The sequence below is a fragment of the Pteronotus mesoamericanus genome, unplaced genomic scaffold, assembly GCF_021234165.1.
Source record: "Pteronotus mesoamericanus isolate MK-2021 breed Mesoamerican mustached bat unplaced genomic scaffold, CSHL_Meso_final contig_163, whole genome shotgun sequence".
Taxonomy (NCBI): domain Eukaryota; kingdom Metazoa; phylum Chordata; class Mammalia; order Chiroptera; family Mormoopidae; genus Pteronotus; species Pteronotus mesoamericanus.
The window spans coordinates 6872664-6899175 of NW_026555064.1; the positions used below are offsets into that span (position 1 = coordinate 6872664).

A 26512-nucleotide genomic window follows, 5' to 3' on the forward strand; every position below is an offset into this window, starting at 1 on the left:
AGCCATAATCAATTCTAGATTAACCTAAAATTGAAAATACAACATCTTGAAATTATAAAGTAAATGCATAGCTCTTTTTTTTTATTTTAAACATAAAGTGCAGTTTAAAAAACCCCCACACTGTCCTATTTGTGTAGAAAGGCAGGGCTACAGACATATCACCTGGAGGGCACAGCACCCTCTCCGCAGGTGGGTAGAGCACCGACTACACACAAAGTGCAGGGAATCCCGCATTCCGGAGAAGAGGAAACACTGACACAGCTTGAAGAATTGCCCGACTTCCTTGAAGTTCCAGTCCAACCGTGCTCACCTGTCTGCCCCATATTTTCAGAGGACTCCTGGACTTTGTTTGCACCTCCTGCCTCCGTTTGCTCAGAGATGCAATTGTGGGTTGAATATCAGTTCTGCATTTGAGCCTTTAACAAATCTCTCTCTTCTATGTCACATGTCAGCTCCAATGGGTCGATGCAGAGAATCTAGGAAACAAATTTCTCAGTCTAGATAATGGGAGGTCAGCAGGCTTGACCTTGACAGGCTTTCAGGTACTTGAGAGTTCATTCCCTTCTTGGCCTTATCCAAGACCACCAGGCATCCACCTGCCAAAGTGCGATCGCTATGCACGCTGTCATCTGAAAAGGGCCACATTACACATCAAAATGGTATTAGCATGAGACACGACTTGCTCAGGTACGTCTCAGATTCCAGGGACAGTAGCAGCAACTATCAACTAGGAGCTCAGTGTTTGCCAGGGGGGTTGGGGCTACAGCTCTAAATACCATTTAATTAGTAGAGTAATTCAGATTATACAGGCTGCATGTTTACTCTCTCTTCATATCAAATACTTCAGAGTGTGTGTGTGTGTTTTTAAATGTACTGTTTTAAAGATAATACATGCACATGATAAAATAAAAATAGATTCAGTGATTATGTTTCAAGACCAGTAACGTCACTTTGTTTGCATCTTCTGCCTTTCCGTGCTCGGAGAGGCTACGGTGGCTCGCGCTTTCCCAGGGCCCTCTGAGCCACACGTCAGCTCCAGCGGGTGGACTGGGAGAACCCATGGAACGGCTCCCGCTGCTGAGAGCAGCGAGCTTCTGGGGAGGCTGGCCGGGCTTCACACACCACACCTGAAGCCGAGGCCTGGCCTGCTGTAGGCTTGGTCGCTGCGCTCTCCTCCCTGTCCAAATCGATACTTTATTCATGACAGCTCCTATGGTGACAAATTACAGAAATGAGTGAACAAACTATGTGTCTGTTCTTCTCATAAGCTATCAGCCATAAAAAGGACATTTAGGCAGGGAGATGAAAGATGAGTAAAAGGAAGAAAATGGCAGGTCTTTAGAGCATCTCATTCTATTTCCTCACTATATAAAAGAAGAAGCCAAGGTCTGGAGAGGGTGGGGCAAGGTAAGAGAAGAGAGACAGAGTGAAGGAAAGATATTTGCTTATTAACTTAAAATAATAATAATTGTTTCTATAACTCATATTGACCCCAGGCAGTCTTGTGTTGGCTTCAGCATCAAATCACAGGAAAAAACAGTCCCACAGAAAAAAATTAACAGCAATTCGAGTCTCAGCCTCTCCATAAAACACCAGAGAGAGAGTACGTTCTCGACGTACATCCAAAGATCTTAAAAATGTTCTGAGGGCATTTTCCTTACCTTACTGGCAGCTCCTCCAACCAGGGTCCCCAAACCCCTGCCTCATGGTCGGTGGATGCTGCTCTATTACCACCTGAGCTCCTCTTCCTGCCTCCCCCCCACCCCTCCACCAACTGTAAAAAAAGTTGTCTTCCGACAAAGGGAAGTCCCTGGTGCCAAAAATGTTGGGGACCGCTGCTCCAATCTCACATTTCTCCCTCTCTCTAGAACCCCTTAAAATTCTTCCCAGCTCCCAGGCCACACAAGCCCCTCTCTCTTCTCCCTCACACTTTCTTATATAGATCAATTTAACCTTTTCAATTTTTCTCCTCACCACCCCACATCCTGGAAGTGAAGAAAGACCTGAGCTCGCAGATTGAAAGAGCTTATCAGCGCCGAGGAGGAAAAACTTTAAAAATAAACTCACACACAGAGATAGCATAACTCCTGAACATCAAGGTGAAAAAGGCAGTCCTAAAAGGGACAATAGGACAGAGATCTATCACCTGCAGAGGTTCACATCAACCGTAGTGGTGGCAAGAAAAGAATGGAACAATAGCTTAGAAATGCTCAGGAAAAATAAATTCAAACTTAGCGTTCTGTAAGAAGCCCAACTAACGCTCGAGAGAGACTGAAGTAATTTCTCAGACACAGAGGCCCTCAGGAAATTCTGTGGTCGACAGACACTCTCCAGAGGAGACAGGAGGCAGGACAAAAGAAAACCTACTGGAGGACGTACTCCAGCCAGAAGAAACACGAGTCTAAAATGGAATCAGGAGGCCAAGGAGAACGTATTTGTGTTTTATTTTTATAATTAAAAGGTACTTTTTGAAAAGGTTGGAGAGAAAGGAAGGAAGGACACAATTTAATTCCTTACTTTTATTTCCATTTCATTTTACCTTCACATAATGTCATTACAGTTTTCGAAGTGCTTTCAGATAAATTGTCAGTAACCAAGGTCACGGGACCTGCCAGAAAAAAAAAAAAAGTTTTCAGAGTGACCCTCCTGGGGGCAAATAATCACTCCAGTCAAACTTGGAAGTGCAGCCCCTGAGGGAGCAGCCCACGCGCGGGCACGGAAGCCGGCGGCCTCGCGCCAGCCTCCGTGACGGCAGGGACTCCCGGTTCGGCAGGCTGCTTGCTTTTCTTCCTCTGCTTCCCGACTTGGACTAGGCAATGAACTGGTGGAGAAGGAGATGAGAGAGGCATAAACCTTCAGACCCGCTGACGCACCGAAAGGGGGCTCCTTGGAGGCCTTGCCGCCGCGCAGGCCGCAGGAGGGACCGCGGGGCGCGGGCCCGCTGCTGGCGGCCCCCGGGCTCCACACGCCTCCTGGACAGAGGTTCCCGGCACTGCTGCCCGTGTCATTCGCTATGAATTCAGGGCTCGGCATCTCTCACGTGAACTTTTTGACGCCGTCCCGGTGTGTGTCGAAAAAAGAGCAGCTGCCGAAAAAGCAAACATTTTCCTGTCTCTAAAAATAAAATGCTGGCAACCCTTCAGGCCCCTGTGCCAAGCCCGGGCCCTTCCCAGGGTAAACAATAGGCGGCCACGCTGATCGGAGGCAGGCCCTGAGCCCTGCTGCAGGCCCGGGTCCGGCCCGGAGGGCCCGGGTCGGGGCGCGCGCAGCTGCGGTGCTGGAAGTCGAGGCGGCCCTGCTTCCTCGCGCCGGGGAGGGCCGCTGCCGTCCCCCAGCCGGGGGCCCGGGGTGGCTGAGAGGGGACGGCTGTGCCTTACACCAGAAACCTTGACCGAGCTAACAGACCTCCCCACCGGCCTCTGCCCCAGAGCCCTAGGGTGCGTGGTGACAGACCTGAGATCCTGTCCCGAGAAAGCTCCCTGGGAAGGAAAGTTTCACAAATATCCATCTGCATTCGTCACTCAGGGTTGTGCCCATCACCTGTCAAACCCCTCATGCCCAGCCGAGGGCCCTCACCTGCTACACGCAGGCCCAACAAAACCACCTTAGTGTATAAATGCTCTAACAACAGTCATCGTTCCCAGTCTAATTGCCTCCAAACTCGCCAACCCACAGCGCTCGCTGGTTGAAGCCCCAGCGCCTTGTCATTAGGGTTCAAACCTTCCCTAGACCGTAAGCTTGGCTTTTTGCTGGTTTGGGAGTTAAAAGGGCTAAAAGGGGGTGAGGGAAGAAGAGGGACTAAATATAGCAACTATTTGCAGGGATAATCGCTCCATAAACATGCTTCAGTGGAACAGAGTGTAGGGCCAACCCAGATGACGGATGTCACTCACCCGCGTGTCACATCATAAATAAAACTGAATGAGCCCATTCTCCTGCAGAACCAGAGTGACGCCTGTTTGCACTATAAATATTTATGAAGTCATGGTCCTCAAAAGGCTTTATTTTTCCAGGTAAGGAGGCTTTAATGAAAGAGTCCAGCAGAGCTCTTCCTGCAATTACGGAATACACACTGTAGCTTTTCAATGGGTAGCCCGTGGAAAGGAGAGGAGAAGAAAGAAAAGGAGAAATAAGGCCCTGTTCCACGAGGTTGCTGCGTGGAGATCTCATTTACCCCAGTCAAGGTTCATTCTCATTCAGAAAGTGACAGCCTTCTCTGGGGAGGGAGGAACCGGAGTCCCATGCAGCCCAGCCCTGGGTAATGAAGGGCACACAAATGGGTCCTTGTCACCCAAGTGCAGGCCCTTCCCCCCACTGCTGGGAGACACTTGCTCCTCAGCGCTCCCAGCTTGTCTCTTAGTAACAGAAAAAAAAAGTCCCCTGCACCCCATTGCTATGCTCATTTGAAAAGGTCTCTCAGGATGTGTGCCTGGGTGTCTCTGCGGGTGTCTGGGTCCATCAGTCCCGTTATTAGTTACTCTTCTCATGGCACAAGCAACAGCACCCCAGAAACCCGCCAGAGTCTGCCCACCTCTCCTGCGCTCTTCACCACACACCCCTGCAAAGAGCAGACACCTGGGGGACCTCAGCAGCCCTGCCACACTCCTCTCCTCCAAGGCACTGTGACAATTCTGCCACCTGGAGCCTGCAAGCCCTTGTCTCCACAACAGTGCATGCCGATTTCCACGTCTCTTTGCAGCTTACATGTTATTCACCTCTTACATGCACCAAAAGCCCTTGCCCAAGTCCGCCAGGCCTGTTTCTCCTCCGGGGATGTGGCCCTCTGCCCAGGCTCCCCTTCCCTCTGAACCTCAGGGTGGCCCCTGCTATGTCAGGTCCAACTGGCCCCATAGGGAAACGCTGACGATCCCTTGGCTCCGGCCTCCGGGAAGTCTTGTTCCAGAAGGAACAGAGTCGCTGGTTTTGCGAAATGAGTCACAGCCTGCCCTGACCAACCTATCTGGGGAGGCCAGGCTGCCATGTATGGTCTGCGCTGTGTGCCACCCACCTCTCCATGTAAGTCGGAGCTCTTTGCCAGGGCAGCCTGAGTCATGAAACTCAGCACATTCCTCGGGCGTTGGATCGTCTTTCCTTGTTGTTGCTCGGCTTTTGTTTTATGCAGCACCTGGTTTCATTTTAAAAACCCAAATAAAATCTCCTGGTCAGGGCTCGAGTGGAATGAGGGATAGGAAGGAAAGAAAGAAAAGAGAGAAGGACGTGAAGCCTCGGGGAGGGGAAGGAAGAAAGGGCTGTAACTCCCCCAACAGGCAAGACCTCCAGCCGGACAGGGAGGGAGCTACAGCAGAAAGGGCCGGAGCGAGGACGTGCTACAGCTGAACTGAGGGTGGTCGGAGTTCTCTTTGCTGCGTAGGATGAAACGCGGAGGTCTCGGTCTCCTTCCCAGATTAGGCCGTCATCCTGAGTTAGTACTTTACTCATAAGCCTTGTGACCCCCCCACCCCACCCCCACCCCGCCAAGCCCGGCACGTTCTGAGTCTCTTCAGTAAATGGACAGGCTTATTTTCAGCAAATTTTAAGGAACTTTCCAGTTACAACACTCTGAATTTTTGAACCTGCCTGTTCCCTTTTTTCTTGGACCACAAGTTCCAGCCAAAGTGTAAAGGACTGTTTTCCCATAAGCAAACACTTGGTTTTCACCTTGGGGAAGGGGGTGTAAGAGAATGGGGCCCACAAGGGCAAGGGTGCAGACCCAGCCATAGCACTGTTGCTGGTCAAAGGAATTCCTGCGGCCTGGTTATTTTGTAAAATCACCTGCAAAGCTGTTAACATAGATTTTTAAAATTAAAACAGAATTCTAATCAGCTACGCTTTGCATATAGTTAAATACCGAATGACTGACTAATAACCATTGACATGGAGAACTGACGTTCTTGGAGTGGCAAAGCATATTAATTACAGTGTAAGACCAGGACCAAGAGGGACTAGACTCAGAGCTGAAACAGAGGCCTGGGATGCTCTGAGGCACCGCGGCTGGCCAGGGCACAAATCCCGGAGGTTCCCCAGTGGCTCCGAGGCTGCATTTTCAATGCACGGTTTGGCGAACTTAATGGAAACCATACGAAGGGACCCCGGGAATGAGACCAGATGGCTGGCCGGGAATGCGCTTTGCCTAACCTGGGCTCCAGAACAAGAGTTAAACACTAGCAAGATTTTTTTTTCCTTTGGGGGGCTGGAGGGTGATGGTGCGACTTTGAATGACCTTTTCAATAAAAATGGTAAAAAGAAGAACGGTCTCGGTAAGCGGGAGTAAATGGAGCTGGGGGCGGAGGGCGGGCGGGCGGGCCGGGTGGGGAGGAAGAAGGGGCAGGAGGCAGCTACGTTCGCGGTCACACGCGGTTCTGCCTTCCCTCCGGGGCAGCGGCTGCTGGGGCCCTGCGCGGCCCTGGAAGGCGGGCGTCGGGGTCCTTCCCGCGCAGAGTCTCGGAGCAGGAGAGGTTGCGCTGGGGAGGGCCGGGGGGGGGTGTTTGGGGGGACCGGCCTCCCGCACGCCGCGCAAGGGCGGGGCAGCTCGTGGGGGCCGTGCACGGGGAGGGGGCGGACCGTGGCCTGGGGTGGGAAGGATCCAGGAGGGAGGAGGTGGGGGAGGAAGACCCGGGCGGGGGGCGGAGCCGTGACTGGGGCGGGCGTGGCTGGGCTTCTGGGACACGTGAAGGGGCGGCCTCCGGAGAGAGCCCGGGCGTCCAAGGGCCTGGCTCTCCCCGACCTGCCTCCGCCGGGACCCGGGTCGCCCCAGCCCGCCCCACCGGCCAACGTGCCTCTCCGCGGCGCCTCGCTCGGGGGACAGCCTGGCCGCGGAAGGCTGCAGGGCTTCGAGCCTCTGCTCTGGATACCAGCGCGCCTTTCCGGCGCCCCCGAGCCCCGCCCGCCTGGGCTCCCAGGTTGAAGGTCGGGCTCCCCGACTCTGGAGCCTACAGCTGTCGCGGCCCCAGCACCGTTTCTGTGGTTCTGGCAGAGACGTGGAGTGCCAAGTATTTATTTTAAAGGAAAATGTAATAATGATGGTAACGGTAACTTTTGTCCCCTCTTCCAATTAAGAAGGGGGAAAACAATCGAGGGACGAAGGCGTTTGAAGCCAAGGGAAGGGTCCCAGAAAGCCAGCCTGCCGAGAGCCACGGGTTCCAAGGCCGCCTCCTACCTCCAAGTCGTTAATTAGGCAAACGGCGGACCTGCAGCTCTGTGGCTTTGTTTTCCGACTCAGCTAAGGGACTCCAAAGGTCCTCCCAGACTGTACACGTAGTATTGATCAGCATCTGAGTCTTCAGACGAGCTGGTCTTGCTTGCAGAATGGCAGGGTTCCGGAGGCTGGAGAAAAATGGCCTGGTTGTCAGCAGTTGCCCTGGCGCAAAGGTTACGGTTTTTGCGCGGAATCGGGAATGCAACTGCCAGACATCACGTGTGAGCGGGAGTGGGGATTGTTCCTGCTTTTTTCCTCCAGCGCCTTTAGCCTTCCGAGTTCATCTCTCTTGTCTCTGCCAGGAAGGCCAGAGCAATAAGAGGAAAAGAGAGAAAGAGAAGCAAGAAGCCCTGGAATCACAAACCAAAGCACCCACCGGCTTCCCTGCTGTCCTTTAACCATCCTTCAGCGACAAGATTCTTTCCCCTGCCTCCCCTCCCGTCGCTTTAGTCTGCGCCCTGCTGGGTGTGATGATTTCTCTGCTTGCACTCTTACATCATGAACTTCTTGAAGGCTGGGCCCCAACACATAAATATTTACAAGCTGGCTACTGAAGGCATGAGACCCCAAGCAATTACTTTTTAAAGTGAGAATATTCTTAATGATGATTGAAAATTTCATTTAATTCCTGCTTGTTGCTGATGCAAGAATTTGTACATTTTACATCTCAGTGCATGTTTTCCTCCCCCAAAACACAGCGCCTATTTAAAAAATTAGGATTTTGCCTTATCTAGTAAATAAAAGGTCATGATTTATTTTTTGGTCAGAACTGTAGGCCCAATGTTTCCCAGACAAGTGCCTCATACGAATCGTGGTGTGTGTGTGTGTGTACTTTTAGTTTGCTGTTGCACTGTAAAAACAAGAGCAGGATGCAATGTCACCAATTTGTCAGGAATTGTTGACTTAAAAGAGGCTACCGTGGCACAGAGGATTCTCTTTAGGGGAGGGGGCAGGGAAGCACCTCAAAGAGAAAGGCAACTGCTCCCCAGAACAGCTGCGGACTCTGGCAGGGGATTGCTTGGCCCGGGTACAGCTCCGTGCAGCAAGACGAATTTACTTATTTAACAAGAGTTAATGATTCTCCCAAGCAGCTCCCAGGAGGCCGGCTCACAGTAAATATACTTTCAGGAAATTGTCTCCCCTTCCTAGAAGCATGTACCAACCCTACAGCAAAGGGAGGCCCCCGGCTGCCCAAACGCTGTAATTCCTGTGGACTGCCCAGCTTCGGATGCCCGCAAACAGCTCCCTCCACAGCCCGCCCCCTCATGCCTGCCCGGGCTGAAACGCGCCATAGGAAACTTACCAGGCCCTACAGCAGAAAAAGCAAGAAAAATGCCCTATTTCTGGAAGACCAACTTGAAATAGGTCTGGGAACCAAGGTGGGCTGTCCCGTTAGCTCACTTTATCAATCAGCTACTCAGTGCCCACAGATTACCATTTTCCAGGGTGGTATCTATGTATAAGTGGCAGTTCTTATGATGATGTTAGGTGGTACCTGATAACATTTTTTATTTTAATGGTCAGGTTTTCTTTTTTCTAATACACATAACTAGCATACCAAACACATGATATTGCAAATACAAGGCTGAGCAAAAGTGGGTTTACAGTTGTGAGTATGTGAAACACAGAGTTATTTCTTGTATTATTATTAGTTATTATATTCTTTTCCCTACAAACAACTGTAAACTTCCTTTTGCTGCACCCTGTATAATTTACTTAGGATGAGGCTGAGTTGCGGTTGTGTTAAGCCAGTTTAGAGAAATCTTAATAAACAAAAGCAATAAAGTAGCAAAAAGAATTGTATCATTTACACTAAATGAGGTGAAGTCAGTAGGGTGCTTCAGAAACCAGTCTTTATTCTTTCAACTTGTTCTCTAGGAGTCTCTGCCAGAGCTCTAAGGCATAAAAAGAATCCCATTTTAACATACTGTGAAAAATTACTGGGTTTTGAGGAAGTCTTATTAGGCAAGACAGAGCCGTGGAAGGCCACGTCAGAGGGAGCAAGGACAATACAAGTAAGAAACCAGTGAGGGTCCCCAGAAGGGAGGACAGTCTGAGAACTTAATGCCTTTCTCACAAGAGGCAAAATCCAGCAAACCACACATATCACTGATGAAAATTTGGACAGTACAAGAGGAAAATCCAATCCCCTGGGCAGCTGGTTTCCAAAACAGCTGGAAAGCTCTAGACAAGAAATGTTCACGGCGCTTTAGGGAAGACTGCTTCTCAGAACAGGCTACGTGCCTCTCTGTGACCTTCACACCGACTCTAAATGTGCACAAGCCAACGCCCTCCCTGCCACACTGACAGGCACGCCCACTGACACCACCGCAGGGGTCCCCTGTTGGGTGACAAGTACAAAGATTCTTACACGCCTCAGGAAGACAGCCCTTCGCTGGTTGTACTTCATCAGGTTCTCAAAGGCTGGCTTTTTAGTTCTCACATCTAGCGTGAAAAGGCAGACAGCCAGAGTGTAAGCGCTTGTGGTAAACACAATTGACAATAGTATGCACAAAAAAAATTCACTGACATTCCTAAGCCAGTTTTAATCAATCGCGCCAAACCCTCATGCGCCCCCCCACCCCCACCTCTGCCACCTCCACCACCTTCTCCCGTGTTTGCTCTTTTCAGAGCTGCCGCTAGCCAAGGTCCCCGCAGGATTTCTCCCTCCTTTCAGTTCTGCCTCCGACCACCCCGACTGTTCAGAGGGGACAAGGAAGCCACAAGGCGGTGACAAGAGGAAGGAGGCAGAAATGCAAAAGGCCCTGAGTGGCCTCAGGCTGAGAGAGAGGTGAAAGTAGCAGGTGAAGATCGTAAGTAATGGCAGGACGTGGATATGAAGTGGCCGTCTGGGGTAGGACTTACATGATCTTTCATAACTTGGAGGCGCTGGAAGAAAATTGCCCCACAGGATCTGGTGTGCCTGTGAAGAGGAAAGAAAAATAAACAGTAACCACCTTCACAATAGAAACTAGCAAAATTCCTTTTCCAGCGGTGTCCTCCCCAATTCAAAAGACAGTTTGATGCTGCTGCCAAAAGCCACTGTAACAACTGATACTAATGGTGAAAATGGAAAGACAAAATTGGGGAAATTATTTATAAAATAGGTTAGGCAAAAGAGCACTATCCTAATATGCAAATAGCTTATCCAAATCAATAAGAAAAGCTAAACAGTCTAATGGGAAAGTGGGCAAAGGAAATGAATGCCATCAATGCATATTATTCATGGGTTTCCCATTTGTGAGTTTATTTGTAACCTCAAGTCGATACTCCCCGCACGTCTGAGGTCTTTCAAGGACACGCGGAGAGTGGCGAACAGTCAGAGTCCCCTGACACGCACCTTCTCAGTCAAGGTCGGACAAGAGGACACTTTCCCTTCTTGTTTCAACCTTCCTAGTGTAAACAAGTGTCCTGTTCACCACTTATTTAATGCCCCATTTTCTGCATTTTTCTTCTCATTGTTAGTGCTTTCATTACTTAATGCACCCCCACCCCCAGTGTGTTGCTGAATGCTTTCTAGGGTTCCTCAGTACAAGGAGACTGTGCAGGCCTTACTGGGAAAATATGCGTGTTAGATCATCTTCCTTCAGGCGTGAATCAATAATATATATTAAATAAGGCGTCTTTAAACAGAAACACACATAATACACATTTACATATTGATCAGTCCATGAAAACCCTGCGAAGAAAGGCTCCCGGGAACTGGACCCTGCACCCTCCGAGGGGCTGCGTGCACGGCCAGTGACGCTTTCTACAAGTAAAGGATCGCTGGGGAACGCTGGGCTTACCACTCTGTGCTTGACATCAAGTGACTGTTTAAAGGAACTGGTTAGAGGAGGGAACAGTCCTGGGTGCAAACAAAGAGGAAAAAACAGGCTTAAACCACTGTAACAATAAAATTTCTTAAACCCCCGACTAGGCTGTATCAGCGCATTGTACACACATCACTTATTTCCCTTTAGAATATGACCAACAGAAAAATAAGAGTCGGTCAGGTAAGACGAAACCGTGACTAAGCGTTCATTCAGAGTAGACAATTCTGGAGCGCTTTTTTTTTTTTTTTTGCGGGGAGGGGGCTGTAAAACATTTCTTTGTATGGTACACATTTCAATTTTATTTTAAAATAAAAATGGTACTGAGAACAGCTAAGGAGACATTGGAATTGTGAGGCCATCATAAAAAAACGTATCAGAATGGGTCGGTTTCCCACGCCCTCCGCCCTTCCTCGTGAGGTTTTTCCTAGGCGAGCCTCCGATGGGGTCTCAGTACTTGGTGACGGCCTGCGCCTCCCGCGGGGAACGTGGCTGGTTCCTAAGCCTTTTTTCTCCCCCGTTGGGTGGAACGGACAACCAGACTGGGCTGGAGGTGGGTGTCCCTTTTACCCACATTGAAGGCTGGGGTGGGCGGGGTTGGTACTTCCCTTCCCGGGGGTCAGCTAGGCTGTGATGGTGCCCTGGCAGGTTAAGTTCTGGGTGACTAGCTTCCCCTGAGGGCTGGACCTTGTTAAGAACACAGTGCCTGGAATGTTTCAGAACAGCCCCTTTCCCCTCCTTCTTCCTGGAACACAAAGGGGATTTTTCTCTGATATTTACTCTGGAATCCCAGTCGAGTTCCTGGAGGTAAATCTTACAGTGTTGTAGGGCCTCTCCTGGGGCTGGGTTCCCCGCCCTCCGCCCTCCGGAGGTTTTAGCTCCCAGGCTTGTCCATGGGAGCTTCCAGCCGCTGTCGGTCACAGTTCAGGTAGCCCCAGGCAGGCGCTGGGACCTGTGGCGGTTTCCGCTGTCAAAGTTCTGCTCCGCTGAGCTGTGATTCCGTGTACTCGCACGTCCGACTCTCTAATTTTGGGGACAGTGGTTGGCCCTGTTCCCACCCCTCTCTTGGGGACCCAAGAAGGGTTGTCGATTTTTCAGTCTGTTTGGCTTTGTGTCTGTTGTTAGGAGGCAGTGTGACTCCCAAGATCCTTACCTGCGGGACCAGGAGTTGGGGTGAAGAGTTTTCTGCCTGGAACATTCTTCTATAATGCACAGCTTATACTCTTAGAATTGCAGGGAACCAAGGCCGTGCTGAAATTCTAGGGCTATAAACTTTTCTGAAGGTCTAAAGCAGCTCTGGTGTATATTTTAACAATTTCATCAAGGTATATAACTTATATACCATAAAATTTGCCCATTTTAATGGTATAGTTCAGTGATTTCAAGTAAATTTATCAAGCAACCATCCCCATGATACCATAAACTAGTATTAGAGCATTTTCATTACCCCAAAAAGACCCCTCCGGCCCATTTATGGCTAATCTCCTTCACTCTCTCCAGCCCCAGAGAATGACTAACCCACTTTCTTTCTATATAGATTTACCTTTATTTGACATTTCATACAAATGAAATCATACATTATGTGGTCTTTCTTGTCTGGCTTCCTTTACTTACTGTGTTTTTGAGGTCCATCTACAATGCAGCTCTTTCAGTAATTTGTTCCTTTTTATTGATGAGTGGTATTCCATGATATGAATAGACCATATTTTGTTACCCACTCACCAGTGGATGAACAGAAGGGTTGTTTTCACTTTGGGCTATTAGGGATAATGCCAAAGAGAACATTGTGATAAGTCTTTGCCTAGACACATGTTTTCATTTTTCTTGGACAAATACCTAGGTGTGGAATTGTTGGATCCTAGAGCTAATTTATGTCTCACTTTTAAAGAAAATGTCACCATGTTTCCCGGAATGGCTGTACTATTTGACATTCCTGCTGCCGGTGAATGAAGGTTCCAGTCTCTCCATATCCTCACCAGCATTTGCTACTGTCTTTGTGATAGTAGCCCTTCTTATGGATGTGAAGTGGTATCTCCCTGTGATTTTAATTTGCATTTCCCAAATGACTAATCACACTGAGTTCTCTCAAAATTTTCCTTTGACTAAAATGAAAAACTGATCAAAGAAAAAGGGGGTCTTGTTGGCATAATACGATGTGGTCTGGTCATTAGGGATGAGTCAAGGGAAAGAAACAGCATTTGGCAAATACTCACACTTTGGAAAACAACGTGTGCCTTAAGCTTAAGTCAAATAAAAAGTTCAGCAATTTTTTTTTAGCTAAATTCAAGAAAGACCCACTTTTTCACACCTCTGGTAAAAGCAGGTGGATAAGTTTATCTTACACAACTAGCTCTGATTATTTTGTTGGCCATGAATCCTGAGCCTTCCAAAGCTCTATGAGACCTTTATAAATCCCATAGGCCTGCCAGAGCTTTAACTAGCTTTTCGTCACCCTTCCATTCAAGAATTATATGAGATAATCATTAATTAGTAAATGAAATAATATTATAATATTAAAGTTTTACAGGAAGTCATATTGAGGCATTTGGTAGATTATGGAGGGGAAAGCGGCATTAGAATTTTGCATGAGGGATTTCCACACGTGTGTCTATATTTTGGCCAAACTTGGTCATTTTTCTAACTGAGCTAGAAATGTCTCTCATTTTCTCTAGTCTGTTTATGAGGAGGAAGGAACACCAGCAAGCTCACATATGTTGAAGTATGGTTAGCTAATGATGTTTTTCCTTGCGAGGGCACAGTTAGCAAAATAGAGCCCGCAGTGCAACTTGACCTTAGCAGTTTCAGCTGACCTTTTAATTAAGGACATTTCATGTTATCCTCGTTTGTGTATCCACCTCCCTGCTTCCCCTTCCTAGTCCTAAACTGTAAACAAACTGGACAATTTTGAAAATAACAATGTCAGTAACTGCCAACATAGTCTACCTTTATGCAGTAGGTCCTTAAACGTTGGACCAGCCTGGCGGAATGAATGCCACAGGTACTGGGTTTTTAAAAGCAAGTTATGGAGAGAGCAAGTGTGGGGTGGTGCGCTTCAGCTCTTCGGGAATCAGAGAAGCTCAGGTTTGGAAGGGTTCTTCTAGGTCCTCTAATCATTTAGTCCACCTACTGGGTGTCTGTCACAGTATAACTCTTAGCCGTGTTTGAGATTCAGTTTCCTTTTCACAGATTCGGGAGAATGTGATCTCCTACCTGCACATATCTGAGCTCCTTGAACACAAAATGTAATGTTGTAAAGCGAAGACAAACCGTTCTTAACCCTCCTGAGGACTGTGGACTTCCATTGTATGTGCACAAAAGTGGAGGGTTTAGATCAGAGGTTCACTGAACCTGGAGTCCGGGGACAGCAGAGGGATCTGCGGTGTGTGCATTGCTGGCTCTAAGTGTCTTTAGGGATATTTTCTGAAGATAAGGGCCCGGGGCTTTCATCGCATTGTTTAAAACTGCCTCAAAAATAGGAGGTGTCTTAGAGAGCTGCTAACCACTGGGACAGAGGAGAGAGAAAACCTTTCCTGACAGATTTTTAAGAATCAGGCATTTAATGGTCTGTATAATAAGTTTTTAAAAAGTAATTCTATCTATATTGAGTTTCTGAAGTGTGGTAATAGCATTATTGTTCTGTAAGAGAACATTCTTACTCCTAGGAGGCACACACTGAAGTAGTTAAGGACATACTGTTATGATGTCTGTAATTTACTCTCCATAGTTCAGCAAAGAAATCTATACAAGTATCAAAAGGGAGAGACTCAGATAAAACTACGTATTAACGAATATGGTAAAATGCTCACAACTGATGAGTCAAGGTGGGAGTAGGTGAATACTGATTGTACTATTCCTTCAACTTCTCTATGGATTCAAAACATTTTTCTTCAGTTGTGAAGAAAAGAATGAGGCGTCTGGTCACCTGCCTTAATTTCACCATTACAGGCGAAGGAAGAGTGCTCTGATCATGTCCCGTAGATGGCCAGCCCACGGCAGAAAAAGGACTGGAAAGCCAGCCTCAGCGTCACAGTTGCTTTCGAGCCACAGCCAAAGGCAGGCCTGAAAACGACGCTCTGCATCCTTTCCATCCTCTCCCCACCTCACGCCCTGCAAACAACTCAGCCGCCCTGCAGGCAGACGCCTGGTTTGTTCACACGAGCAAACTGCAGTCACCGCAGCGCCCGCCACAGTGCTACCTGGTAAGTTCACAGGCAAAAGCCAATGCCGCCACCTCCTAGTGGCTGTTACGCTTGGACAGTAAAGTGCACACGGAAACAGATGGCATCTTGTGACCTCCTTAATAACAGGCTTGGCTGCCAGGGTTCCCTTGTGTCCAATCTCTGCAGGGAATTTGGAAACGGTTGCCTTAGACTGGAATATTTTCTGGCAAACACGTTTAACCATTTATTAGACTGTTTCCTAATTCAAAGTAGAGATTGCAAAACAAAGTTCCCAGCACCTGAAAGGGACGCTGGTATTCCTGAGTCAGGGGCTGTTCTGGAATCCTCCAGAGTGTGCTGGCAGTCTTCCAGCGTGTCTGTCATTATTAGTGGGGTGGGGACCGCAGTCCCAGCTAGCTGCTCATGACGCTGTCTACTTTCCTGGTGGCCAATGTGAGCTTTTTTTCCTTCTGTAGTTAAAAAAGAGATGTGTGTGCTTCCCACAGTGAGGCACACGAATTCGCCAGAAAACACACTAAAGCCAGCATTTGCGGTCCCTCTGCTGTGACAGCCCACACTGGGAGTGAAGCCTGTGCTAAGTCACCTCGTTCCAGTGGCCATCACATTCCACAGTGAGAGTCGGAGGGAGGAGAGTGGGGGAGAGGGAGGAGAAAGGGGAGGGGGGAGAGTGAGGGAGGAGGAAGATGGGGGAGAAGAAACAGGAGAAGAGAGAAGGAAGAGAGCAAGGGAGGGGGAAAGGAGGGTGAGGGAGGACAAGGAGGAAGGGCGAGGAGGGGGATGAAGGTTACAACTCAGTAGAGCCAGGAAAATTGTATCCCAGCAAAGAGAATGTACGTGCAAAGGTCCTCGGGCAGGAAATGGCTTACTGCTTTCAAGTTATTAAAAGAAGCTACTGTATCTGGAACAGAATAAGCAAAATGGAACAAAGGCACAAAACGAGACTAGAAAGATAGGCAGGGGTCACGTCCATGAAAGACCTAAAAGGCCTTGGTACGGAATTAGGATTTTATTGCAAGTGCAAAAGGAAACACAAGTGATATCGACTTGTTTGTGCTTTAAGATTTTCCTGTGTGAAGACATAATTTGTAGGGTAGTCTGGTGAGTTCTTTCTGCTTTTGTAAACCTTTTGAGGTTTGGAGGATGCTCCACAGAAAAATAAAAGAAGGAATAAAGGAATAGAAGAAAAGGGATGTTAAGAATGGACACAAACACTGTTGAAGTAACATGACAAACCATATAGATGTTCCCCTCCTAGAATATTATTTGGTTCTTGTCAATATTCTCCTAGACACCGCCATCCTCGCAAAAGGGTATATAGCATGAAAACAGTCCTATATAGCTGCTTCAGACACTCAGAATTTGTCACCTGTGGTTAGGGACTCTCCCAAGGGGATCTTCCACATATGGTCACATCTGGACTTTGACATGGTCATACTACTTAAAGCCTCTTCCCTAGTACAGAGTGCATCTCCCAGAACAGCAAGAATAAGAGAGGCCATTCTGGCCTTTTGTAAAGGTAACCTGGGCTCGTCTTAGAGGCGTGCAGGTGTGGACGCAGGTAGAGCACGCAGAACAAGAGAAAGGACAGGGATGGTCAGCGAGCACTGCCCCGGCTCAGCTATAGTCCACACTCCTCCCGCCCCTGCTTCTGCTGGCGTGAAGCTTTCAAAGCGAACAAAGCTTCCAAGAATCTACTTAGCTGAGTATAAGTGGAAGGTTGAATTGTTCATCAATTTCTGGATGTTGTACTATACAGCCTTATGACACTTGATTTTTATTTTTATTAGTCCTTGCTTCATGTGGGGCCATAGCAGGGGAAAGCCACAACCAAATCAAACAACTGGAAAGAAATTGATAGCAATGCAAAAGTAAAACCACCTTCTGTAGCAGAACACATGCAACTGAGCTCTTTGAAAGGCAGTCCTGAGAAGGAATTTGAGAAAGGTTGTGCCATGATGAATGGGAATCACACTTAAATCTGGCCCATCTGATTTGCATACCCATATGAATGGATACATTTCCTCAAAGAGACAATCAACAGACCACTGTCTTTCCAGCCAATGGTGAGCAAATGTATACAGTTGGCTTGCCTTGACGATTTGATCCTTGGCTTCATGTTTTAATCCCCTTCATTAGGGGCTTCTAGCATAACAATTAAAGTTGATCATCCAAATATTAAACATGAAAATTGAAAAGAAGTACAGAAGAAGTTATCATTTGGCCAAATGACATAATTCTCCCTTGATGTACTGTCACCTCTTAATGAAGTGAGTACAGTTAAGTCCCCACTTAGCTCTGTGGATATAGGTTCTGTGACTTTAAGTGAAACGACAGAAAACAAAACCAATTTTGCTGAAGGCTGATTCATATAAACAAGAATTAAGTCCCTACAGCATCTCATGGCCATTATAAGGAAACGACATTGACCGAAACCACCTTATTTGAGGACCTGCTGTAGTAATCAGTTAAATTAAAATGACCATTTGAGGAGAGTGAATAAAGCAATATGGGTAAAATCTATGAAGAAGTCATCATTATGAATATATACACTTATGTCATTTCCTCCTACCAATACTTCACGATAAAAACAGGAGAGGATGGGAAAACAAAGTCATACCTGTCACATAGTGGTAAATTATTGCTTTTACTGCTCAAGTTACTACCCTTGAAACAATCCTACCCACCTGACTATGGACCGACCGCTCAGCTCTCAGTCCCCCAGGCCGGAGGTGATTAGTGAGTTGATCAGAATTCTGAAGGGCACAAATAGAATATAAATGTAATAGGATTGTACTTTGTGCTACTCAGATCGGATGCCCTGTCACCTTAGCTTATGCTGAATGATGTGATCAGGCTGTTTAATTTCCTGTGCCCCAGCTCAGTCTTTTCTCCCAACTACGTCGTGTGCTTCAATTTTATGTTCATTACTGCAGAGGGGAGAAAGTAAGTCTTTCTTGATTTTAACAATTGCACAAATGGTCAGCTATCCTGTCCTTTTGCCTCAACAACCAGAGGACTACATAAAACTCATCTCAAACAAACTGCTCTCATAAAGTCCAATTTTATGAGGAAAGCCAGCAGAATAGTGATTGTCCAAGGCAGCTGTTAAAGACCTTCGTCTCCCTCGCAGCGGAAAACCCCGCGGGGCTGCAGGCTGGCTCCTCCCACCTGCCAGCGCACACGCACGTCTTAAACCTCTAAATACTACAGCAGAGAGTGTGACCAGGAAATTTCGTAAAGTGCTCAACAATTCTAATTTGAGACGACATTGGTCTTATTAAACCTTCAAAGAGTTAACCTAGAGAGATGGAAATCACAGCAGGAAAGTCTGTTGCTTCTGCCTCAAAATCGGAGCGTATGGCAGGATGCCCAGGTGTTTCTTCCTGGGTGGGGGGCGGGGCTTGGTACTAGGGAGTGGCTGCCCAGCAAGCAGCCCATTTCTGAGCTCCTTGGCATCTGGGTGCAGCCCGGTGACCACTCCTCCAGTTGGAATGTGAGTGAGCCTCAGAGATGGGTGTCATTTCCACCTGACGGAGACAAAGGACTCTGGGGTCCCAGAGGATAGGGAACCCCAAGGTGAAGGAAGTCTGTGCCCTTAAATTACCATGTGGAAGGTCTGCTTGCAAAACCCCCACCTTGGCCTTTAAATGAAGAAAAAATGTCTTCTGTTGTGTTAAGCAACTGGAATTTGGAGGTTTACTTATTATAACAGCCAGCCTTATCTTAATTTAACCCAAACAGGGTGGAGCTGGTTATAGATGAACAAGTGTCATTTACTAGCTGGTGGCTTATAGCTTTGGTTTCTCTTCTTAGTTCTTTGATGTACCCAGTAAAGCACAGGTTACACGACCAGAACTCGAGGCTCTGGCAGAGTTACATTTGGGGTAAACTGGAAAAGGAAAACTTGGCCCTAAAATAACTGTCATCTTTAAGAGTGACAGACCTAGAGTAGAATATGTTCATTTTCTTGCTAACGATACCTTGCCTGTAGTAGGCAAATGGAAACCACATGGACTTAAATCAAGAACCCAGAAGTTACCCTGAGAGCAAACTTGCCAGAAGGGCGATGCTCCAAGCCAATGGGGCTGCACTGACCTCTAGCACCTGCAGTGTCCTGGGGACCAGCCCTGCAGAGTGACGGGGTGAAGGCGGAGCCATTTGGCGATGACATCCTGAAGAAAGCGAATGGAAGAAACAAGTTATAAGTTTATGGGTTTATGAGTCACAGCTTATGAACTTAGAGGGATTTCCACTCATCTTTTCATTTAATTTCTTTCTTTAAAAAAAAAAAGATTTTATTTATTTTTTGGAGAGGGGATGGGAGGGAGAAAGAGAAGGAGAGAAACATCAGTGCGTGGTTGTCTCTCGTGTTCCGCCTACTGGGGACCTGGCCTGCAACCCAGGCATGTGCTCTGACTGGGAAGTGAACCAGTGACCCTTTGGTCTGCAGGCTGGCGTTCAACCCCCTGAGCCACACCAGCCGGGGCAAATTTCTTAAACTTTTGCTTCCTCTCTTGCCCTTCCCACACCCCCAACCATAACCCTGCACCCTATTACATCAACCCAAGCTGGACCTTCTCACTGTCTTTAGTGATTTGTTTGTTCCCTGATTTGTCATAAAAGGCTAACATGTTCAACTTTTGTACATGAAAAGCTCAAGCATTAAGTTCATAATTGTTTTTAAGAGGAATTATAAGTCTTTTCTCTAGGGAGTTGTTTTCAAAATAAGGGCTATGAATGAAATAGAAAATATTACAGTAATTACGTGGGTTTCCCAGGAAGACTTAGAATATACTAGCGGTGGAGTAACTTGGGGACATACAGATGTGTGTCTGTCCCTCAGAACACATCTAAAGCTCAGTTGCCCTGAATCCGTATTTGACGCTCTTTTTTAGCAAGCCGGGGGCCTGGCGGGAAGCGCAGGCCGTTTTGCGTAAGATGAACAGAGTCCCCAGGTCTAGCGTGTAGCACGCCAGTGGCAGCTGTCTCGAGGCCTCTGACGGGGGAAGGCAGGGTCTCCCAGCTCCAGGACCCGCCACCATGGGTGCGAGGTAGGGGCTTTGCTGGTTTGCCTTTCACACTTAGCTCTTCAGTTCATCTGGAATTAATCTACCTGGAACTAAAAATATTCCATGGAAGTTTGGTACCAGGGGGCCAAGCTGCTAGAAGAGATTTTTCAACCTCTTACCAAGTGGCAGTTCCCATTGTTTTCTAATCCTAAGAATCGCATGGAACATTTGTTAAACAGATTCTCTGGTGCCTCACGATCAGGATTTCTGAGGGGAATGGCCTGAGGATCATGATTTTCAGCAAAATCATTCTCATGACCAGCCAACCGCAGGAACCAATGTTCTCAAGGACTATTGAAGGGATGAGAGTGGCCAAGTTTCAATGCCACAGCCCCGCTGTTTTTACCAAAGTTTTGTGGTTTTCCTTGAAAACACTCCTCAGATTGTTGTACACCTTTGGTTAATTTCTACGGTTTTGAAAGAGTTGATTTTGAGGGGTTTTTTTGCAGAGTTTTTGTGCTTTTATGGAGGAGGATGTATATATCCTCCCTCTATTCTGGAAGTCTTGTCCCTCACAAATTACTATTATAAAATGTACATGACATAAAATGTACCATTTCAGCCGTGTTTAACTGTACAATGTAGTAGCAGTACGCACATTCACAGTGTTGTGCGACCATCACTCCTATCCAATTAGCCTAAAAGACCTGACACAAAATAGGATCTTAAAAAATATTTGATTAATGAATGAATAATTTCATAAATAAACAAAGCATCAAGGCTTTAAAACATATACTTGTGGCATACTTTTGTCTTAGGAATTCCAAAACGCAACTCTTCCCTTATTTTAACCTTGGCAGGCCGCCGGAATGGGCGCCAACAGTAGCTTCAGGACCGTGCACACTCCCCTCCACTCTCCTGAGGCGGGCGCTGCCTTTGCGCATGTTTATGAATCTTACCTATTTGCTGTTAAATCTGAGTCAGAACCAAATGACCAACTTTTCTCTGTCTTGCACAATATGGGTATTCAAAATATGTGGTGACTAAAAATTATTATGTTTTGCCTACTTTAATATTTTCCTGACTTGACACATTATAGTGATCGGTCAGTCCGTATTTCATTCAGGAATTCCCCCTTGGACCATTTTGATTTTTATAGCAGCATAAAAACATCTCTGTATAGCCTTTCAAAATTTTAATCAAAGAGCTTTTGCTCCTAACTTAAGACATTTGTCCTTGGCACTAAAATTAACCAGGGGTGAGATCAATGGCAATAGAAGGAGATTTGACTTGGGGTGGTAAACACACAATACAATAGACAGATGATGTATTGTGCAAGAGAATTGTACACCTGAAACCTATATAAGTTTATTAACCAGTGTCACCCCAATAAATTCAATAAAAAATGCATTTTAAAAAGAGAAAAATGAATAAATAATAAAATCAACCAAGAAAAAGATGAAAAACAAAAGCAAATTTAGAACATAACCAGTACTTTCAAAGTGAGCTGAGTCTGCCTTCCACCTTCACTGATAACCCTTGCTGCTTCTCAGCCTGTAATAGAATAGGCAGAAGTTGCGCAAAGGATGTACTTACATTTCTGAGGTTCCAAAAAAAAAAGATAAGCGTCACCAGCCTGTGCTCTTTTGTGGTTTGCAATATCGCAGGGTGCCTTGGTTAGACTGATTTACACAATGATCATACCCTCAACAGGAAACAAGCTCAAAGTTCTGTACATGGTCACCAGATACCATATTTCTGCATTTTTCTAGTTGTTAACTATTCTTCCCTACTCTGATGAGTGGATCTGATTGGATACCAGCTTTCAAACTACTTTCAGAGGCGACCCCAGCTGTAGTTGAAGATCCCCCTATCTGGCCAAGAGGCCTTCAAATTCACGGAACTGGCAAAGGAACTCCCCAGATTAATTGATGTGTCAACATAGTTGAGAGCTTTTAAAGACACTGAGACTGCAGCTTGTTGGACTAAACCAGACAACACACCCAATTGGAAAGTACTTCTGAGACATCTTAGCTTTAGGCACCGTTTTGATCATTTGGAAAGCCCTGGAAGGCAATATAAGTAACATTTATTAGGCTATTATTTGAATTAGTCCTCACATCTCCAGTCGGAGCCAATAATCCAAATGATTTTCAAATTGATTTCCAGAATTTGGACAAGATATTTGACAATTAACATACAGGGGGGCCACATGTCATCAGGAGTCCTCCTGTGTTTCCACGTCCCCGCCGACCTTCTCTGCAGTCCTCTGATAGCGCTGCGGGCCGACCCGGCTTTTCCTCCGCAGCCTCCCTCCTTCTCAGGCGGGTCCCGCGGAGGAGGAAACCGGCTGCCGCAGGTCTTTTCTCGCAGCACCCTTCCCCCACCCCACAGGCCCTGATAGCATCTCCCTCCTCGTGCTGATTCCTTATTTCTGTGGTTTCAGTTACCATATTAAACTGAAATTAATTTTTTTGTGTGCGCCTAACGTGGGGCTTGACTTCCAGTGAACATTCAGAAACTGCCTTTCGGGCGCTGACACCTTCATGGCTAGACCTTCCGAGGCGGGGGGTTTGGTAGGCTTTCTCCCTGTTCTGGGGGAGTTTTTCTTCTATTTCTTTTTGTTTGTTTGTTTGTTTTTTTGTTTTTGCTTTTGTTTTTTTCAGCTAAAAGTGGAAAAACTAGACAAGAAACACAGTGAAAGGCTCAGGAGTGCCTCTTTGCTGAGTAGAGAACACAAAATATCTACAGTTTAATCAAATACTCATAGTTTTATGCTTTCAAGGGTACGTAGTTATAATTTTACGAGCCCTCAAGAGAAGACAATCATCATTTCAGCTGATAACTGACATTTCACTCTTTTTCCCGCTGACATTTACAGCAGGAAAATATGCAGAGTTAAGCCTCGGAAGTCTCTCCGGGTTTACAATACCCTCTTTCTCTAATAGCATTCTTGTCTATTTATAGCGCTATGTCCAGGTGCAAATGACAAAGAGATCTTACTGGGGACGCTCGGGCCGGGGCTGTCCTGCTTCCGAAGAAGGTCGGCGGCCTGCGGGTTCCTCCAGCTCTTTTCTCCGGTAACTGCCCGCGTATGTCGTTAAGGAAGCAGCTGACCATCTTGCTTCATTCTGCCAAGACGCGCCAGCCTTGCGTCTGATCAGATCGAACTCCTGAGAGGTCAGGGGGCTAAAGGGCAGAAGGATCTGGGGAGTCAAATAGAAGAAGTGTGACATGGCTATGGATGGCCGGCTCTGGTCACCTTTCAAGCCCTCCGCACAATGAAGAATGCATTTCCTTTTCGTAGCAAGAAAGTAATTGACTGGGCTCCTCAAAGTTGCCAAGCAACAGATCACAAAATTCCACAAATACCACCTCCTTCCTGCCCCCACCCCCCAACCCAGTTTTAACTAGCAAATGCATAAGTTGTATAACTTCCTGGCCTTTGGTCTAAGCAATATACAGCTACAAATTAGGGCAAGAAAGCAGATGGCAATCGCTTTTATAATGAAATGGTGAATCCTAATGACGGTCAGTGTAAGAGGTGGAAACGCGAGATGATAGGACAGTGCGAAGCACTCGTTTCCTTTAAAGACTGGCCTCCAAAGTTCCAGGGGAAAACATGAGCTGCTTGTGACATCAACAATAGCAGGTGACTCAAACTGTTCTATGAGCAATGGTGCCTAAGCTAGCTGCACAGGGTGACAGCCCAGGCCTCACCGCCACCCCGCCCTGCTCCCAAAGATTCTGATCTAATTGGTCTGGAATAGGGCCCAGGCGTTGGTATTTTTTAAAAGTTCACTGCTGCAGATTTCTAAAGAGCAGCCAGGGTTAAGAATTAAGGTCATTGAAATGTCACTGTGAACCTTGTTTAGGTTGAGAAGTCATAGCATTCCATCTTTTACTCACATGATTTCCTGCATCCTTCACTAATGATTAAATCTGGTTAATATGTTCACCTGCCTTTCTCTGCATTCACAAACAATCCATTGGCAAACAGACAGAGATCTTTCAACATTCCTCCTTTCTTTAATCAACTCTTGGAGTGGTAGTTCTCAACCCTTGTACTTACGCACATACCCTGTGGAATTCTTTATAAATACAGATGTCATACCTCCCCTTGATCAGCCATTCTGTGAGTGGATCCCCCAACAGCACTGAAAAAAAAGAAAAGAAAAAAAAAGAATCTCCATAGGTGATTGGAGCAGCACCTATGGGGCACGTTAAACATGCAGAGGACTAAGCCCTACCGTCACAAACTTCAAAAACTGTAGGTCTGAGGAAAAGCCCAGAAATCAACCTGTTCATATTGTTAGATGATTCTGATGCAATTGATTTCTGAAGACTAGGAATACTTGCTCCGGGAACTAAATCTAAACTGTCTTTTAACGTGAGGCTGACACACCATAGGGTATGTTTCTTTGAGAACGTTATTTGCAAATAATTATTAGTATTTAAAATTAGGAGTTTCTTTCCTTAAAACTTTGAAATGTGGACCACAGCACCTTTGTCCTACAAGGATTAGGCAGATGTTTGTGGACCCAGCTGCTTTTTCTCATGGAGTTGAAGACAGAGATTTCTTTAGAGATCTTTTGGGAGACATCTGGCTGTGATGAGAAGATGCAGATAAAGAATAAAAGAGGGGAATAAAAACTGGACTGCCCAAATCATGCTGGCCCACCCAGTGTCAGCTAGCAATTGCTTAGATACTTAAAACTTTAGCAATGCTGGCCCCCAAAATGGTGTTTTCATAGAAATCTCTGCTAGCAACATATATATTGTTTTGAGACAGGAAAATAAATAGAACACAGTGTGAGAGATTATTTGTAGGAAATATTTTAAAACTTTCTTATTTCAATATATTGTGGGGTAGTCTATAAAATGTCATAAAATAAACTCTTTATAAAATAAATTATGGTATAAGTGTACTTAACTATAACTTATCATATTTCTGGTCCTTTACAGTAGTTTTCTTTCTTTCCCCAAAATCAATTATGATATCATTTTAACAACCATAACCTCAAGAATCAAGAGTAGTAAAATTTAAGTGAGAATGTCTAATAGTGGGTTTAGATGAAATTATAGTTTTGTCCATCAATTTATTAGATATTGAGCAAGTCTGCTAAAGTACATTGACTTTCAATTAGAGAATAAGTAGAATAATCTATAAAGCCCTAGAATTCTGAAGGCCTCTGCACTGATTCTTTGTCCTCACTTTGTCAGATGCTTCACTCTCGCGTCTTGGACACCGGTACGCAGTGCTGATTTGTATGATCTGACGTCCAGGTTGAGTCTGCACTGAAAACTTCCTTTTGTAACTGAATTATGGCAAGTTATGTCGCTCAGTCCCTGCTGTGTTAAATGTGAGGGGAAAAAAAACCTTGACAAGGAACTCTGGATTGTGAGCGCAGTTTAATGAAAATAGCAGCTTCCTGGGTGAGTGACCTTATACCCAATAAAACCAGCAGGTGGCGTACCTATCACCTGACTGGGAGGAAGGGGTCAAGCCTTGACCAGACTTCTCTCTCAACACAAGCTGATTATTCTAACAAGGTGTTAATAGATATTAATTAAGAGTCTCAGGGTTAAGTAAGTTCTGGACAGGTTGGGATAAACATGTTTCTTTGCTGCAGGACTTTGAACCTTTAATATTTCAAAACGCACTGTGAATCTTTCAAAGGGATGTAAACAGTGCAGCATTTCCTACTCTAATTTGACCACAACCTCCCTTTGTAGGGTGAGGGGCATCTCAGGATATTGCTGTTCTATGGACCAGCCCAGGAGCTGAAAAGGCTGAGGTCTTCACCGCTGAGACAATGGCTGCTCTGTAGTCTCTGGAATTTACCAGATCTTGACTAGATACCCAGCCACAACTACGGACACAGACTGGAAAGAAGATGGATCAAGCAACAGTTTGTTTTCGTTGGTTTTTCTTTTTTAATTGAGACGTAACATCAAACAGTGAAGTACACAAATATACTTCATATGTGTGCTCATCCACGCAGCTACTACCCAGATGTATCACGCTGGCCCCTTCCCAGTCAAAATAGCACGTGCACACACATACGCAGAGGTGACCACTATTTCAATTTCTGTCACCACAGACTTGATAGGTCAGGCTGCGTTCTGAGAAGGCAGAAACTTCCCAATGCCATTTCAAGATGAAACCTAGGAGGAAAGCAAGTAACAGAAAGGCCAGAAAAAGCAGAATTCCCCTGGGCAAAAAGATCCAATATGAAGCTGAAGCTTCCATCTCAAGCAAGAATCTGTCTCCTCCCACAAGGTGCCAAATTCTGCTTTTTGGGTAAATGTGGC

The 26512-nt window shown here is 46.3% G+C and overlaps 1 protein-coding gene across 1 annotated transcript; it reads right to left on the reverse strand.

Annotated features, from left to right (window-relative positions):
* Positions 1-1098: 1098 nt before the first annotated feature.
* CUNH4orf51 (chromosome unknown C4orf51 homolog) lies at positions 1099-23433 on the reverse strand. The gene is made up of 8 exons (XM_054595891.1): positions 23201-23433; positions 19284-19360; positions 10984-11042; positions 10061-10118; positions 9567-9640; positions 7157-7323; positions 2540-2608; positions 1099-1210 (listed from the first exon to the last, which is right to left on the reverse strand). The coding sequence occupies exons 1-6, from the start codon at positions 23431-23433 to the stop codon at positions 7216-7218; spliced, it is 609 nt and encodes a 202-aa protein (XP_054451866.1). The 3' UTR covers positions 1099-1210; positions 2540-2608; positions 7157-7215.
* Positions 23434-26512: the final 3079 nt, after the last annotated feature.